The following is an 18630-nucleotide window of genomic DNA, read 5'->3' on the forward strand; positions in this document are numbered from 1 at the left end:
TTATAAGTTTAAAAAAGTAGTTATATATTGTGCCACGGTACAGGTGGATGAGAAGTTATTATGTAGTTGGCTAATGGCTGTGTTTACCAAAGGTAAAAGACAGCCATGTAGTTTCTGGCACAGTTAGGCTGCGTTCTGCGTTTGCATTTCGCTGCATTGTGGGTTAGGGTATTAGTTATAGGTAAGTCGTAGGTTTTATTATGGCTCACTGCCTATTACCACTTACTTTATTAAAGTTTAGGGAGAACTGCCCATTTTTTTAAACCTTTTCTTTTAAGTGGTGTAGAATTTGAATATAATATACCTGTATAACTATAATTGGTGAATTTCAGTGGTTTTGTATGTTTAAAACTTTATGTTGTCACTGACATTCCCACCTAACTATAACATTACTTTAACCTTTGATTTTTTCAGTGAATTTCTATGATTTGTTTTATTTCTTTTTAGCATAAAGTCATATTTTGTTACCCTACATAAAGGCCACCTCCCCCAACCATGCCACAGCCTTTGGCTCGTGTCCCCCCTGCTGAAGCCACTTTGGGCCCGGGACCACATCCCCTGGAACTAAACGATATTCAGAAAGTTGAAGGGGGGGGGGGGGAAGTGGCCTCCCTCCCCTAGCCAGAAGAGCCCCATCCCCGGGCCATTAAGGGGAGGGGTGCACGGCCTCCCTACCATAGCCAATAGTGGTCCGGGGATCCCATCCACCGGGACCAAACAATACATGTAATGGGCAGGGGTAGTGCATGGCCCTTTCTCTCCAGAGCCAATAGTGGTCCCAAGCACACAGCGCCCCTCCCGAGCCTTAAAATGCCCCAGGAACCACATCCCCCAGGGTCAAATTATGACAAAAAGGAACGAGGGACCCCCCCAAGCCCATTGTTGCCCCCATAATCCCATTCCCCCTGCCTAACTAAATTAAAGTTGGGTTCCTTGGTGCCCACCCACCAAGCACCATGTTGGGGGCTGCGAAGGTGCACCGGGGCCTCCACAGGCTCTCCATATACGGTGGTAGCCGTCACTGTTTGCACCCGGAGAAGCTGTTTTTTTGCCTTCTCCCTTGGGTGGGAAAATATCTGTTCCCTGCCCGCAACAGTGCGGGCTGGGAAAAAGAAGTCTGCTCTCCCTGGCATGGGCATTTTTAAATCTTCTGCCAGCTGGGAGCAGGCTTGACTTCCATGCCCACGCCGTTGCAGGAAAGAAAGACATGTTTGCTCCCGCCTGGCATAAAGCCTTTTAAAGCTCAGGGAGGGGTGGGGGAGGCGTGCATTATCCATCCCTTTTTTGGTTGAATATGGCCACGGGGAATGGGGTCCTCAGGGTCTTTTTAGGCTCGATGAGTAGGGACGTGAAGAAAATGAAGGTAGGGGAGTGCGTTGCTCCTCCAACTTCTTTTTTTTTTTTTTTTTTTTTTTTGCACCTTTTGGCCCCAGAGATGGGGTCTTCAGGGTCTAATGATGCTCGCTGGAGGATAGGGTACCCAGGGGCTCACCCCTGCCATAAAAAAACAATTTGCAAATTTGCACCACTGCCCAGGCCCTTCCTGTGGGGCTTTTGGGGAAAAAAACACTTTAAAAAACTTTGCCGCAAATTTTCTGTAAAATTAAAAGAAAAAACACCAACTAGCGTTTTGGGCTCCAGGCGGGATTTCTATGGGACCCCACCTCCAGGCCTAGGGAATCAGGGTATCCCTACCCTGCCCCTCTGCCTATTTTTCGCCTTTTTTTTTTTTAGGACTCTGACTGAGCCACCGAGTCCTAAGATGGCTTCCGCCATATCATTGTTAATGTGGTGGCAGCAGACAGCTCTCTCCAAGGGATCTGTTGGGTCTGCGGAGCCTCCACGGCGTTAAATATATAATTTCTTTTAGCATTAATTGCTCAACAACTACTTAACAGATTTACTACACATTATAAACACACTCTTTCTGGACCAATATCTAGCTTTCTACCTAATTTGGTGTTAATTCGTTCAGTAGTTTAGACTGTAGCTGTGTCTAAAGTTCCTATCGAAAAATGAATGGGGAAAACACATTTTAGGACCCTCCATTTTTCTTGGTTCCTGAAATTCTCCGTGGCACTTTTTGTGAAAGTTTTGTGAAAATTTGTCCAACGGCACCACAGTTTTTAGCAGCACAAAAAAGGTTATTCCTATGAAAACACGATCCTAACAAGAACTATACAGTTGCAGTGGGTTATAGAGAGACAGAGACAAACACATTGCATTTAGAATCATGCCTCTTGATTGTCTGAAATTCTATTATTTAGAGATGAGGCATCCAGAACTTAGACACCAACCTGTACACCAAAAAGACAGTCTCTCTTTTCTTCTGATTGACCCCTTCTCAGTACTTTCCAACATTTCTCTTGCTCTCTCCACATCCTATCCACATTTCTCAGCCATCTTGGGATCATGATCTCCCTTCCGTCTGTTGGCTTTTTGGAAAACTCTCCTTGAATATATAGAGTTTATCTGGATTTTAAAAAATACATGGGAAAGCATTGAGCATTGCATCCTTCCTTGTGTATCGTCTTTTGAAAATTCATTATTTATTTTCATTAAATTAGGGATTGCCAAACACCATTGCAATAAAATGAATGCCTGTCAATTTTGTTTTTTTATTCAGGCATAAATCATGGACCCGTGATAGCTGGTGTGATTGGTGCTCGCAAACCTCAGTATGATATTTGGGGAAATGCTGTTAATGTGGCCAGCAGGATGGAGAGCACAGGTGAACTTGGAAAAATTCAGGTAATGGACTGATATGAGCCTTTTCCACTAATACCAAACGTTGATAGCTTCTGTAAGCTACATAAAGACTTTCCCTTCTATTGCAGGTTACCGAAGAGACCAGCAATGTTTTACAGGGTCTTGGGTATTCTTGTGAATGCAGAGGATTGATCAATGTCAAAGGGAAAGGAGAGTTAAAGACCTACTTTGTGTGCACGGACACAGCAAAATCCCAGAGCATTGGATTCAACTGTTGATGCCAAAACGATCATGTATTGCTCAAATCAACATTCCTGTTCGACTGGGTACCTTATGAAGCTGCCAAATCAGCAGGGCGATGAAAGACTAGATGGTGATGTCCAAGAATACTAAGGGTTTTGCTAACAAGAGAGACATGGAGGCATATGGACCTATGGACTATTTGGGCTAAGCACCTTTCGAAGTGGTGGAATGTGCTTCTTATGCTGAACTCGCGGCAAATGGGAGAGAACACCGTCTCTATTCCCTGGATCACCTGGATTCACCACTTATTGCCTTGAAGAAGATAACTTATTTTGTCTCGCCTTAAAGAACCGTGACTTAAAGTGTGTTTTTTTTTTGTGACTCTAAAGGATACAGAAAGTCAGAAATCATTTTAATATCCAGTATTGGACCATACAGTGTTTTACAGACTACTGGCCTACTTTAAAAGCTTGCTGCCTTTTTATGTCGAGTTTTCTGAAATAATAATTTTGTTTATTCTTAAAATGCGCAAGTCTGCAGATTAATATTCAGATAATCTCCAGCTTCCAATTCATAGATGATATATTAACGATCTGTTGTCCATTCCTACAAAAGTGATGTTTTGCATTCATCTCACAGAGAGACATTGGTCTGCTACATACATACTGCATACTCATTGTCAGTTGCTTTAGTTATTTGGGATGCCTGTTTTTTACGTGACACTTGTTTTTCCAGATGCTATATTATGTGTGGAGATTGTGCAAAATGGGTATTTATTTTCCTACAGTTGGAATACTATATGTGGCAATCATTATTCATAGAGACGTATATCATTGTATCACTTGCCGAGAACCTGGAACGCATGATTTTTGACTTATTTTATCTGTAAAATATGTGAAAGGTTTGGGGTCTATTTAGTTTAGCCGACAGGGATACTCAGTCAAAATATTACGGCTATAATATCTACTGTGGTCTAGAGGTGTCATAGGCTATAAAGCCTATAGAACTTTTAAAACCGTCGCCACTTTTATGACTGAGAATCCCATTCACCAGCCTCTAAATGGGGCCCTTGACTTGCCAGCAGAGCTTGGTTTTATTCAATAGGGATCATCTCCAGATTCTGGGGATACTCAAATAGCGAAATTAGAAATATCAGCAAAGATTGCAATGTAGAGTTTTTCAATATTTTCGTTAGCAATGTGACCTTACAGCCACACTCCTTTCAGTGTGACTTGTAATTAGTTCTGTCCCTCTTTGTTGCTGTTTTGTTTGCATTACAACAACCTTTGAAAGTTGGTTAGCCACCAATGTTACAACATAACACATAGGGTTCATATTCTCTTCGTTTATTATATGAAAAACCTTTTGACTGAATAAATGTATAGCTGGTCAGAAATGTCCCGTTCTGAATGGTTCTCTTGGGCTAAAGGATGACATCTAGGAACAGGTGCCAAGGGTAGTGAATTGAGGTGAAACAATGGATTAGTAATACCTTTCCTTGTTTTCATTTCATATCACATTTATCAAAGTGGCTTGTGATATTTACGAAAGGAGGAGGCTCTGATGTGGAGAGGGAGGTTGTTCCATGCCTTAGGAGCTCTATAAAAGAACGGCCAGCCTCCTGATCTCGTTTTGTGTATGCGTGGGATGAGAATGAGTAGGAGACTTGCGGAGCGGAGGTGTCTGGGTGGTTGGTGACTGTTCAGGTAGGTGGGGCCTGATTTGTGTAGTGCATTAGATGTGTGTGTGAGGAGTTTTGAATCTAGCACATTTGTGTATGGGGGTCCACTGTAGTTCCCTGTGGTGTGATGTGAGTTCTGTGTGGGAGGTTGACGATGAGTGTGGCTCCCGAGTTCTGAATGGATTGTAGTCTTATTGCGAGTTGCTTGGTGATCCTGGCATAGAGGGTGCACCCGTAGTCCATCTTGCTGGTAACTAGGGCGAGAGTGACAGTTTTTCTAGTGTTGCTTGGGAGCTGTTTGAAGATCTTCCTCAGCATCTTTAGGGTGTGAAACAAGATGTGTGGACTTATGTATATCAGGTCTAGTTTGCTGTGGATGATTATCCGAGGTTGCTGATAAGGTTCTGGGTGTGAGTCTGATTTCAGCTGGCCACCAGTTGGAGTCCCATGGTGAGATGTTTTTGACAAAGATCACTATGTCTGTCTTATCAGTGTTGCGCTTGAGAACAGTTGGCTTTCTTCCAGTTAGCAACTTTGGTCATGCAGGTAGTGAACTTGTTTCTTGTTTTGGGGGTCTTATCTGAGAGGAAAAGTATGAGTTTAGTATGTTCTGTGTAGGAGAAAATGTTGGCCAGCGGGATCATGTATGTGTTGAAGAGGGTGGGGCTGAGCAATTGACCTTGAAGCACTCCGCAGATAAGTTTGCGAGCTTCAGAGGAGTAAGGTGCCAGGCTGACAGCTTGTGTTCTGTCCGTTAATACGGCACAGATCCAGTGGATAGCAGGCCCTTGGATACCATCTTTGTTCAGGTGCCTGATGAGGATGGGGTGTGAGACTGTGTCAAATGCTGCAGAGAGGTTCAGGAGAATGAGGGCTGCCATGTCTCCTTTGCGAAAGATCTTGCAGATGTCTGTGGTGGTGCTGTGTGCTGTTTCTGTACTGTGGTTGGGCCTCAACCCAGACTGCGTGGCATTGAGGTTGTCAGTGAGGCATCAGTTGGTTAGTTTTTCCAAGATCCATGCCAGGTATGGTAGGAGGGTGATGGATCTGTAGTTAGAAGTGTGGCTGGGTAGGCAGAGTGTTTCTTGAGCAGGGGCATGATGGTTGAATGTTTGTAGGTGTCCGGGAATGTCTATGGAGGAATTGAGGTTGGGTGTTAGTGCTTCGCTGATTGGTAGGAGTTCTATAGTGATGGCTTGGTGGGGGCAAGGGTCAGATGGAGTCTCCCCCCGAGTGGACGGTCTTCATAGTAGCAGCCATTTCGACTGTGGTTACTGCAGGCCATGAAGTCAGGGTTCGTTTATCAGGTGTGATCGGAAGTGAAGTTGCAATGGTGAAGGGGTCCATTTAAGACTTGAAGTTGCTATATATGGAGGAGATTTTGTTACACAGGAGTACTGAAAGCTTGTTGCAAAGGTCTTGTGATGGGAATGTTCCTATAGGCGGCAAGAGATACACTGAAATCTTTGATGATGGTGAAGATTTTCTTGCTGCTGTTAGTGATGGTGTCGATGCGATCTGCAGGAGCTCTACGCTTGGTATTTTGTATCGAAGAACTGATATGAAGATGTCTATCCGGGTTGTCTTGTTCTCCATTTGCGCTCCAATTGTTTGCAGTAAAGTTCCATCAGCCTTACTTTCTCTGTATACCAGCTGCTCTGTAGTCGGGCTCTTGCCATTGAGTTGTGCTTGAGGGGAGCCAGGGTGTCGGTGCTTGTGGTCATCCAGCTATTCGGGTATCTGATGGCTTTCAGATAGCCTCTTGTGTGCTTGGGCCGGTGCTTGGAGAGAATGGAAGCCCATTCCTCTTCTGAGATGCTTTTATAGCAGCGGCGGTTGGTTCCAGTGTCGGTAAGTCTATGATGGTGCGGGATAGGTATGCTGAAACTTATGACGCTGTCATAGTTGCTGGCTTCTCAACTGTGATGTTGCTGATTGAGGCAGCTTTACAACTTCCTCTTGGGAACTTGTTTTTGCCGGTCAGTCTAATGATAAAGTACGTAAAGAGCTTCAGTGCTTTAATGTGACAGAGTGGTAGAATCTACTGTATACTATGTCATGCTGTTGAACTGCATCTCAATTGAATTTTACCCTGATGTGGAAGGTGGCATGGGATGGTTCATTCTGAAAATAAAGGAATACCATAATGATGAAAAACATAAACGATGAGCACAGAATAAAGACTTCATCATGATAAATTTTCCTTTTAACATTTGTCTATTCTTAACCTTTTTGGATACCGTATTGCTTTTTAATAACAAACACTTTTTATACCCTTGTTGTCTTCATTTTCAAATAATAAAATGGTAATATTCACTTTTCATCACTTTAATTGTGTCATCAGTACATTAAGTCATTATGGTTTCTAAATTTTCACTAAAACCTGAACTTTTTTGAGTGCAGGCTCACTGTGCTCTTTAAGAAGTTCCCTTGGACAGTTGTGCCTAGCAAATAAATTGCGAAACGTGTGCTAGTGGGAGCAGAATATGAATCTGGACTCTTATCCTTGCCACTACTATGAGCAGGAAATAACGTATAATAGAATAAACTGGTGCTGAGATTTCCATATCCCTAAATTTCCACATTACTAGTTGGTGGAGGGTGAAATCCCGCAGCAAGCTAGAGTAAATCCTACTGCTCAACAATTTTATGTTAAGAAAAGTTGCATTGTGGTTGGCGAAGAGTGTCGTTTTTACTATCACATTAAAAGGCCAGTGCAATCTAATATTATATTAAAAAAATATAAAGGAAATGTGTTTTGGTGACATTTTTCATCAGAATATAATTAAGCAAACCAAGGGGAAATTATGTTGTACACTGTTTGCTACCTGTTGTAAAATATTTGAACTATTTCTGAATCTGAGTTTGAACCCAACTCTGCATTTAGTTTGCCAGGTCTTTCTGCCCAGTGTGTTTTAAGAGACATTTCGAACAAACTAGCAGACTTGTGGATAAAAGGGAGTGGGATTCAGAGAAAACTACCCGGCAGCCGTCACAGTCTAATCTGATGGTTACTTGAAGGATAAGTGGTGACAAAGAAAATGAAAGGCTAGAAAAGGAGCATATTTGGACTCTCTAGAAACCTTTCTTCCATATTTTATATTAGACTTTTGTGCACCTTAAGTTCGCCCTGTTGCATATGAAAGGCCCCTTTATATTTTTAACCTGGAATATTAATCCACCCCTTATTGTTTCCTATGAGTTACAACATAAGGTGTCTTTTCCCCTTGACAATTCTATTTTAATTTGTCTTTCTAAGTACTGACTTGAAAACTTCACTTTGGCTGTAAACATTTCAAAGGACCCACAGCTTAGAGTATGCTTGAAAACAAAGGGGCAGATTTACAAGCCCCTTGCGCCACTTTTGCATCACTTTTAACATGGGAGAATGCTTGAAAGCAAAGTCTGTAGGAAATATATTCTGGAGCTTCTCTCAAGGCTATCATTTCCATGACGTATATCACATTTGAGTACAAATGCAAAGAGTGTGGGCAATCCTGTTGTATCATTTTCGAACTAGCCTGATTTGATATTAATCATCACAGTAAAAAAGTTTGAAAGTGTATCTAATATTTAAAACGTTTGACAAACATAAACTAACATAAGTTAAAAAGGAAGAAAAAAGCAAATAACTATCCACTGCACACAACTGCATTCTGTACTGTCAGATGGTTACTCATGGTACTGAGAAAGCATACGAATTTTAATCACACATTAACATGCATTATGACGCCTGAATATTATTGGAATCTTTTTAGTTGAAAAATGATAACTTACCTCGCGCATTTTGCAGCATTTTTTTTCTTCAGAGAAGTATCAGATTGGGTTCTCATGAATGAAAGAATTCATGCATATTTGGCCTAATGATTGATGGAATATTTTCACTCAACAGTAGGCAGAATTTATGGTGTTCAGAAAGCAACTACTACAGCTCAGTTTTGCAGCATGCTAAACTCAGAAAATTAAAATGAGCTTTTAAAAGTCACACCACAGCTAAGAGTTTGACACTAGAGTGTTGAGCTGCTGATCCTGCTTAACCCTTTCTCGTGATACGGCATCTTGGCTTAAATTGCAATCAAGTGTCTTTAATACACGATATTTAGCATTTTTCCAATAATATGTGTAATTAGTTGTAAATACCTATATCATGACAATATATTTGAAATATGCCTTCTCCACCCAGAACTACTAAATTAAGCTTTTCTATTCTTTACTCCTTTCAAATCAAGCCCTTCTTGGACACGTTCACATGATCTTATATAAGAAGCCTGGCCCCTACCCTCTTTCACCTGGGCCAGTGTGCCTTGCAGATGCCCCTTGCCCAGGAAAGGTGAAGGGCAATATAAAGAGATGGATGCTAAGTGAAGAAGGCTGCTCAAATCTAGTAGCTTGATCATTATTCTGATGTTATCTCTCCATCATCTCCATACTTACTAAGGAAGCAGGATATTGCCTGATAAAAATTCTCCCTTATATCTACATGACTTTGGGCTAGAAGCTCCCCCTGGAAAATAACAATTGTCACTGAGTTTCAATACTCCATTAAATAAAGTAATAAAGAGATCCTGGTAACTCATCTCCAAGAGAATATGGCAAGAATGCAGACAAACATAAAATAAATATACATCTCACTAGATATGTGAAAGCCAAACATAGGTATAGCTTGAATCAGGAAAGCAATGAGCATGCTGCATAGAAAAGGATCATCCCTTGAAGAATGGAAGTTCAGTCTACAAGGAATGATCTTGTTTAGATTGTAACATTTGTTTAGCATGGCATGCCACTGGCATTCTAATGTAGCTGTGCTGGAAATGTTGAGTAATGAGCATTTTGCCTACTTCACCATGAGGCTGCCATTTCTCTAGCTTGCAGTTGTGGGGACTATGACCTCACTGGGGTCCTCGGTGCACTAAGTAAGCTGTGGGGACAGCAAGATGAATTGTTGTGCTTAATAATAGTATACAAGTATGCTTCACATGCACAGCAAAATCACAGTGCACATAGAAAGAGGAAAATGCCTCAAGGGGTTGTTTCTGTGCAGTAAGGTGCCCCTTCCTGCTCAAAAACAATTCTGCTTACAACGTAGGCACTTTTGCACCTTGGTGCAAGAGTGCATGCGTCGGCCCTAGGCAGCACATTGTGTGCCAGTGTGTGAGAAAAGCAGGCAGAAATGGGCCATATAATGTTAAATATGGCACATTCCTGTCCCTTCCTTGCCTCGCAGCAAGAAAGCTTGCTGTGCTGCGTGACATATTGATAAATATGTCCCTCAGCCTCTTGTATGGTTGGTAATTGAATGGCATAAAACTAAGTCACATGAAATTTGAAAAAAGTTCATTGTGTATAAATGCAATATCATTTCCAGACTTAGCTGCTCTTAGCAACTGATTACTAGGCTTTAAAATACATGAATGGTATTGTCCAAAGGGAGATAGGCTTCCAATGAAGCGTCAAAATTATTTGTAACTTATGGCTGCCATGAAGACATCGTTGAAACATGCTACTGAAGGGAATCTGCCTCTAAACCTTAAGGACATGCAGGCTGATGCTGGACCTAGGAGTGTGTACGAAAGGGACAGATGACCTGTATTATTCAAGTTGTTGCAGTTTGGTGTCCAGCTTGGCACTAAGCCACTGCGAATAATACTTTGATTAGGGAAGTCTGGCTTGCCATTATCCACCTCACAATCTATTCAACATTAGCAACTTGGGCATCCATCCATAAACATCAATATCTCAGCATGGAGCCATTCCAAATCTACACATTTTAAAATTGGAATGATGATGCGTTCCCTTTCTGTCCCTCTTGCTAAGCAATCTATGTATCTATCTTATTTACATAAGATAGAGTACCTAGCCACAAGAGCAATAGAGTGTTATATATATTATATCATAATACATTAAACAAGATAACCGCGAAACATGAAAAAATCGGCTCTGTATTAACTTTCTTGTTTCAGGTGGACAGATTCAGATTTTTCCAGAGCTGCAGACATTCCCATCTTGGAGAAGCTATCCAATGTAATGGGCACTGTATTTGAAAAAAAGAAGTGGATTGTCTGTTCTGATTCTGAGAAAATGCACATAGATTAGGCCCAAAAAATCAAGGGAATGTGATTTTATCAATCTCACAGTTTCTTCTGATTATCTTGCGGTTTCTCTCAAAAGTGCCTAATATATTGTTATAGAATTATGTCATATTATAAACTTCAACTAATTCATTGTATGACTCCTGCATGGTTGAGGTTGCTTTCTCACTTGGCCGTAAAATGTAATAACTTGCATGACCAAAATGATCTAGTGTGGATTTTTGAAAAGTCATCTGATGTACAGTAACTTTGTTTACATAAAAAATAAGACCCTTGTGTGCTATCTGCACCTAGAATTGGTCATGTTAAATGTATATTTGCTATATACTTTATTAAATAAAAAAAAACTTCTACCACACATTGTGAGATAGACGTGTTTTAAAATGTTTAATTAGTTTGACAATAGACCTCTTTAGGGCAGAATGTTTTTATGGCTTTAAAATTTAGAGTATTACTTTCTCGGTATAGTTAGAGTTAACATATTTCAATGCCCATGTTTCTAACACTAGAAATGCGCGTGTGTGTGTGTGTGTATATATATATATAATATATAGTAAATCTTTGAGATCTTATACCTTAATTCTTGTAGGATGAGGAACTGTGTGCCAGTCTAAGAGTTCAACACAAAGAGCTTGTTACTCGAAGTGATGTGAATTTCAGAATTCACATGGCACAGATATTGTTTGGTTTACAATATGGGGTCTATTATATTTGTGATCTTGAAGAGTAAATTGTTATATACGTAAGCTTCTTATGCTAAATTTTGCTCTTAAAGCATCTTATCTTTAATACTGAGAACTTCTCAGTAAAGGCAGAGTCAGAAAATTAATATTAGTCCTAGGTCACTTCCACCCTTACATGAATTTTATTTTATAACTAAAACGTGCCAATTTTGCTATAAAAATGTAGTGTTGTAAATTGATCATAGTTGACCATAGTTAGCCATATTCATTATGCACATATGTATAGCCATGTCAAGTTTGTCAGAACATTTGTTTTTTTAAAGCACTGCTGTTGTGACACTACTGTAATAAATATGACCATTCCTTTTTTCTATCACTTTGTGGAATCTAATTAATAAACTAATACATGATGTAATATTAATTTCATTACCCCACTAAAGGCAAAGGCTTGCACTCATGGGTAAAATGGTGGGTGTCGATGTACTGTCAATTAAGGAAGTACAGTTTCTTACCTGTAACTCATGTTCTCTCTTAGGGGTATTTCCTTGATAGTCAAGAGGGTTGAATAGTCCTGCCTGCCTGTGAGGGCCCTGGAGCACTTTTTCCAATATATCTTCTTACGTGCTTAAGTTCGTCTTTCTTCAGAAAGGCCTTCAATAGTCACTTACAGTCATTATGCAGGCTATAGCAAAATCACAGTGCACATAGAAAGAGGAAAATGCCTCAAGGGGTTGTTTCTGTGCAGTAAGGTGCCCCTTCCTGCTCAAAAACAATTCTGCTTACAACGTAGGCACTTTTGCACCTTGGTGCAAGAGTGCATGCGTCGGCCCTAGGCAGCACATTGTGTGCCAGTGTGTGAGAAAAGCAGGCAGAAATGGGCCATATAATGTTAAATATGGCACATTCCTGTCCCTTCCTTGCCTCGCAGCAAGAAAGCTTGCTGTGCTGCGTGACATATTGATAAATATGTCCCTCAGCCTCTTGTATGGTTGGTAATTGAATGGCATAAAACTAAGTCACATGAAATTTGAAAAAAGTTCATTGTGTATAAATGCAATATCATTTCCAGACTTAGCTGCTCTTAGCAACTGATTACTAGGCTTTAAAATACATGAATGGTATTGTCCAAAGGGAGATAGGCTTCCAATGAAGCGTCAAAATTATTTGTAACTTATGGCTGCCATGAAGACATCGTTGAAACATGCTACTGAAGGGAATCTGCCTCTAAACCTTAAGGACATGCAGGCTGATGCTGGACCTAGGAGTGTGTACGAAAGGGACAGATGACCTGTATTATTCAAGTTGTTGCAGTTTGGTGTCCAGCTTGGCACTAAGCCACTGCGAATAATACTTTGATTAGGGAAGTCTGGCTTGCCATTATCCACCTCACAATCTATTCAACATTAGCAACTTGGGCATCCATCCATAAACATCAATATCTCAGCATGGAGCCATTCCAAATCTACACATTTTAAAATTGGAATGATGATGCGTTCCCTTTCTGTCCCTCTTGCTAAGCAATCTATGTATCTATCTTATTTACATAAGATAGAGTACCTAGCCACAAGAGCAATAGAGTGTTATATATATTATATCATAATACATTAAACAAGATAACCGCGAAACATGAAAAAATCTGCTCTGTATTAACTTTCTTGTTTCAGGTGGACAGATTCAGATTTTTCCAGAGCTGCAGACATTCCCATCTTGGAGAAGCTATCCAATGTAATGGGCACTGTATTTGAAAAAAAGAAGTGGATTGTCTGTTCTGATTCTGAGAAAATGCACATAGATTAGGCCCAAAAAATCAAGGGAATGTGATTTTATCAATCTCACAGTTTCTTCTGATTATCTTGCGGTTTCTCTCAAAAGTGCCTAATATATTGTTATAGAATTATGTCATATTATAAACTTCAACTAATTCATTGTATGACTCCTGCATGGTTGAGGTTGCTTTCTCACTTGGCCGTAAAATGTAATAACTTGCATGACCAAAATGATCTAGTGTGGATTTTTGAAAAGTCATCTGATGTACAGTAACTTTGTTTACATAAAAAATAAGACCCTTGTGTGCTATCTGCACCTAGAATTGGTCATGTTAAATGTATATTTGCTATATACTTTATTAAATAAAAAAAAACTTCTACCACACATTGTGAGATAGACGTGTTTTAAAATGTTTAATTAGTTTGACAATAGACCTCTTTAGGGCAGAATGTTTTTATGGCTTTAAAATTTAGAGTATTACTTTCTCGGTATAGTTAGAGTTAACATATTTCAATGCCCATGTTTCTAACACTAGAAATGCGCGTGTGTGTGTGTGTGTATATATATATATAATATATAGTAAATCTTTGAGATCTTATACCTTAATTCTTGTAGGATGAGGAACTGTGTGCCAGTCTAAGAGTTCAACACAAAGAGCTTGTTACTCGAAGTGATGTGAATTTCAGAATTCACATGGCACAGATATTGTTTGGTTTACAATATGGGGTCTATTATATTTGTGATCTTGAAGAGTAAATTGTTATATACGTAAGCTTCTTATGCTAAATTTTGCTCTTAAAGCATCTTATCTTTAATACTGAGAACTTCTCAGTAAAGGCAGAGTCAGAAAATTAATATTAGTCCTAGGTCACTTCCACCCTTACATGAATTTTATTTTATAACTAAAACGTGCCAATTTTGCTATAAAAATGTAGTGTTGTAAATTGATCATAGTTGACCATAGTTAGCCATATTCATTATGCACATATGTATAGCCATGTCAAGTTTGTCAGAACATTTGTTTTTTTAAAGCACTGCTGTTGTGACACTACTGTAATAAATATGACCATTCCTTTTTTCTATCACTTTGTGGAATCTAATTAATAAACTAATACATGATGTAATATTAATTTCATTACCCCACTAAAGGCAAAGGCTTGCACTCATGGGTAAAATGGTGGGTGTCGATGTACTGTCAATTAAGGAAGTACAGTTTCTTACCTGTAACTCATGTTCTCTCTTAGGGGTATTTCCTTGATAGTCAAGAGGGTTGAATAGTCCTGCCTGCCTGTGAGGGCCCTGGAGCACTTTTTCCAATATATCTTCTTACGTGCTTAAGTTCGTCTTTCTTCAGAAAGGCCTTCAATAGTCACTTACAGTCATTATGCAGGCTATAGCATTATGCTACAGTGGTCAAAATTCTTCATCTTGTTGTAACAGGGGAATATCGAAGGAAACATGCAACTAATGGAGGAAAAACTTTGTAAGATGAAAGAAAAAAATCTTTCATAAACCCTTTTGTTATGGGAGAGAAGGGCGAAGAAGTGCATGGCAGTACTGTCCATAGGTTGCTATTATCAGGGAAGAAAAAGGAGACTGTGCCTTTAAGAACTGTGTAACCTCCAATATCCCATCATGCTCAGCCAGAGGCAGTTACCTCAGTTCTTTTTATGGGCTGTACTAGCTGAATAATAGTGGAGCATAAAAGTGTCTGTCTAATCCACTGGGGAGGAGGAAGGGTTGCTTATGACTACCATGGAAATACCCCTACTAGAGAACAGGAGTTACAGGTAAGAAACTATACCTTCTCTGGTAGGGGGTTTCCATGTATAGTCATAAGCGTTGAATAAAGTAGCAAGACCATCCCCCCTGAAGCAGTGGAGTAGACATAAATAATAGCGAGATGGATAGTTAAGCAAAGATATTTCTGAGGGACACCTGCCCTACTTAAGCATCCATTTTAGCATCAGAGTCAAGACAGTAGTGCCTAGTAAATGTGTGGACTGACCTCCATGAAGCAGCTTTGCAAATATCTGCCATGGAAATATTTCTCATCAAGACAGTAATGGCTGCCCAGCCCCTAGTGGAGTGTGCTTTGGGTTTGCCAGCAAGACTTTTTTTTAGCTAGCTGATAGCAGAACAGGATGCAAGAAACAAGACAATCCATCTGGAAATTGACTGTTTTGGAGGTAGCCAGACCTGTGTGAACTGGGCCATAATTGACGAACAATTGTTGTGATTTGCGAATAGATTTGGTTTTATCTAGATAAAACTTTAAAACTCTCTTTACATCCAGAGAGTGAAGGGCTCTTTCTGCTGCAGTAGATGGATTTTGAAAGAAAGTGGGTAAAGCTATAGTCTGGTTTACGTGAAAATTGGTGTTAATTTTAGGTATGAACTTGGGATGGGTCTTGAGCACTACTTTGGAAAAGTGGAAGACTGTGTATGGCTCATGAGCACAAAGGGCCTAACTCTACGTGTAGATGTTATTGTCACAAGGAAAGTGGTTTTCCAAGTGAGATGTTGGAGAGATTCTTTATGTATAGGCTCAAAAGGTGGTAGCATCAAACGTGAAATAACTACGTTGAGTTCCCATGAAGGAGAGGGGTGCCTAAATACCTTCTTTAAACCCTCCAGGAAATCTTTGATGACAGAAATCTTAAAGAAAGAGGTTTATGAAGGGCTTTTCCTGTGTCCTGTGAGAGCAGCCAGGTGGACTTTGATGGAAGAGAATTGCACGCCAGATTTAGCAAGGTGCAAAAGCTATGGGAGATTAACATGTAGGGTCCATCTGTCTGAATGAACACCAGATGCAAAATCTCCTCCATTTGAATGCATATGCAGACCGTGTGGATAGCCGCTTATCTTCCTTTATAATTTCCATACAGTCTTTAGATAGGTTCAGGTGGCCATACTGTACTCTCTCAGGAGCCCTGATACTAAATTCAAGGAGGAGAGGTTGGGGTGTAAAATTTGTTGTCCGAATTTAGTCAAGAGGTCTGGCCTGCATGGTAACCTAAGATGTGGACAGAGAGACCACTGAATAAGGTCCACGAACCACAATGGTCTTAGCCACTCTGGTGCGATGAGGATCATCTTGGCTGTTATGGTTGAAAACTTGAGCAGGACTGCCGGGATCGGGGGATTTGGTGGAAAAGCATAGAGAAATTTGTTGGAGCAGTCTATCCATAGGGAATTCCCCAATAATTCTGGTTGGAAAAACCTGGCGGCAAAGTCGCAGCACTTTTTGTTATCCGCTGTAGCAAAAATGTCGGCCGAAGGTGTGCCCCACAAGCGGGAGATATCTTGCAGGACATCTTCATTCAACATTCACTCGTGGTTTTCGTCCAGAGCCCTGCTGAGCGCATCTGCTTGGACATTCTGAACGCCTGGAAGATGAGTGGCTGTTACATTCCCACTCCTGGCGAGGAGCGAGTGCCAGATCATCTAAGCCTCATGTGATAGGCTCTGGACCTTTTTCACCCCTGATTGTTCAGGTAGTACATGGTGGTTGTATTGTCTGTCTGAACAAGCAGTTTGTCGGTCATGAAGAACTGGTGAAACGACTTGAGTGCAAGATGAACTAAGTGGAGTTTGAAAAGATTGATATGGTATGTCCTCTCGTTCGGAGACCATGAGCCTTGTATTTGCAGCTGACCCATGTGGGCTCCCCATCCGAGCAGAGAGGCATCCATCACGATGGTCTGCGTTGGATTCTGTTGGTGAACTGCCATCCCCTGAGGTATTGGTGGACGTGGTTGTGGATGTGGTGGTGGACAGTGTGGTGGATGTGGTGGACGTGGTGGAGAGTGTGGTGGTGGATGCGGTGGTGGACACGGTGGTGGATGATGCGGTGGTGGTGGATGCAGTGGTGGATGTGTTGGTGGTGTATGCGCTGGTGGACGGGGTGGTGGACATGGTGGGGGTGGTGGTGGACATGGTGGTGGACGTGGTTGTGGTAGACGTGGTGGTGGACATGGACATGGTGGGGGTTGACATGGTGGTGGTAGACATGGTGCTAGACATGGTGGTGGACATGGTGGTGATGGATGTGGTGGTGGTGGTGGTGGTGGTGGTGGACGTGGTGTTGGATGTGGTTGTGGTGGTGGACGTGGTGGTGGTGGACACATTGGTGGTGGATGCATTGGTGGTGGATGCAGTGGTTGTGGTGGTGGATGTGGTGGTGGTGGACGTGGTGGTGGACATGGTGGTGGTGGACGTGGTGGTGGACATGGATGTGGTGGTGGTGGACATGGTGGTGATGGAGAACGTGGTGGTGATGGAGAACGTGGTGGTGGTGGTGGATGTGGTGGTGGTGGAGGACATGGTGGTGGTGGAGGACATGGTGGTGGAGGACATGGTAGTGGATGTGGTGGTGGTGGACATGGTGGTGGATGTGGTGGTGGATGTGGTGGTGGTGGACGTGGATGACATGGTGGTGGTGGGCGTGGTGGTGGACGTGGTGGTGGTGGTGGACATGGTAGTGGTGGTGGATGTGGTGGTGGTTGACGTGGTGGTGGTGGATGTGGTGGACATGGTGGTGGTGGACGTGGATGACATGGTGGTGGTGGGCGTGGTGGTGGACATGGTGGTGGTGGTGGACATGGTGGTGGTGGTAGAGGATATGGTGGTGGATGTGGTGGTGGATGTGGATGACATGGTGGTGATGGACTTGGTGGTGGACATGGATGTGGTGGGTGTGGTGATGGTGTTGGCCTTGCTGGTGGATGTGGTGGTGGTGGACGTGGTGGTGGACATGGTGGTGGTGGTAGAGGATGTGGTGGTAGACGTGGATGACATGGTGGTGGTAGATATGGTGGTGGGTGTGGTGGTGGACGTGGTGGTGGATGACGTGGTGGATGTGGATGATGTGATGGTGGTGGACATGGATGTGGTGGGTGTGGTGATGGATGTGGTGGTGGAGGTGGATGTGGTGGATGTGGTGGTGGTGGATATAGTGGTGGACATGGTGGTGGTGGACATGGTGGTGATGGTGGATGTGGTGATGGTGGACATGGTGGATGTGGTGGTGGTGGACGTGGTGGTAGTGGATGTGGTGGTGGTGGATGTGGTGGTGATGGTGGATGCGGTGGTGGTGGACGTGGTGGTGGATGTGGTGGTGGACATGGTGGTGGTGGACGTGGTGGTGGTGGATGTGGTGGACGTGGTGATGGTGGATGTGGTGGATGTGGATGTGGTAGACGTGGTGGTGATGGACATGGTGGTGGTGGACGTGGCGGTGTTGGTGGACATGGTGGCGGTGTTGGTGGACATGGTGGTGGTGGTGGTGGATGTGGTGATGGTGGATGTGGTGATGGTGGACATGGTGGACGTGGTGGATGTGGTGGTGGATGTGGTGGTGGTGGACATGGTAATGGTAGTGGTGGATATGGTGGTGGTGGTGGACGTGGTGGTGGTGAACATGGATGAGGTGGTGGGTGTGGTGATGGTGGACGTG

At 42.2% G+C, this 18630-nt stretch overlaps 1 protein-coding gene across 4 annotated transcripts in view; it reads left to right on the forward strand.

Annotated features, from left to right (window-relative positions):
- Positions 1-6954, forward strand: part of ADCY7 (adenylate cyclase 7) — a 621989-nt gene extending 615035 nt beyond the window's left edge. For all 4 annotated transcript variants that reach the window (XM_085639173.1, XM_085639172.1, XM_085639171.1 and 1 more), the window contains 2 exons: positions 2627-2751; positions 2838-6954. In XM_085639173.1, coding sequence (XP_085495299.1) covers positions 2627-2751; positions 2838-2987 — 275 coding nt within the window. In that variant the 3' untranslated portion in view covers positions 2988-6954. The remainder of the gene's footprint in view (positions 1-2626; positions 2752-2837) is intronic.
- Positions 6955-18630: the final 11676 nt, after the last annotated feature.

The sequence above is a fragment of the Triturus cristatus genome, chromosome 12 (assembly GCF_964204655.1).
Source record: "Triturus cristatus chromosome 12, aTriCri1.1, whole genome shotgun sequence".
NCBI lineage: Eukaryota > Metazoa > Chordata > Amphibia > Caudata > Salamandridae > Triturus > Triturus cristatus.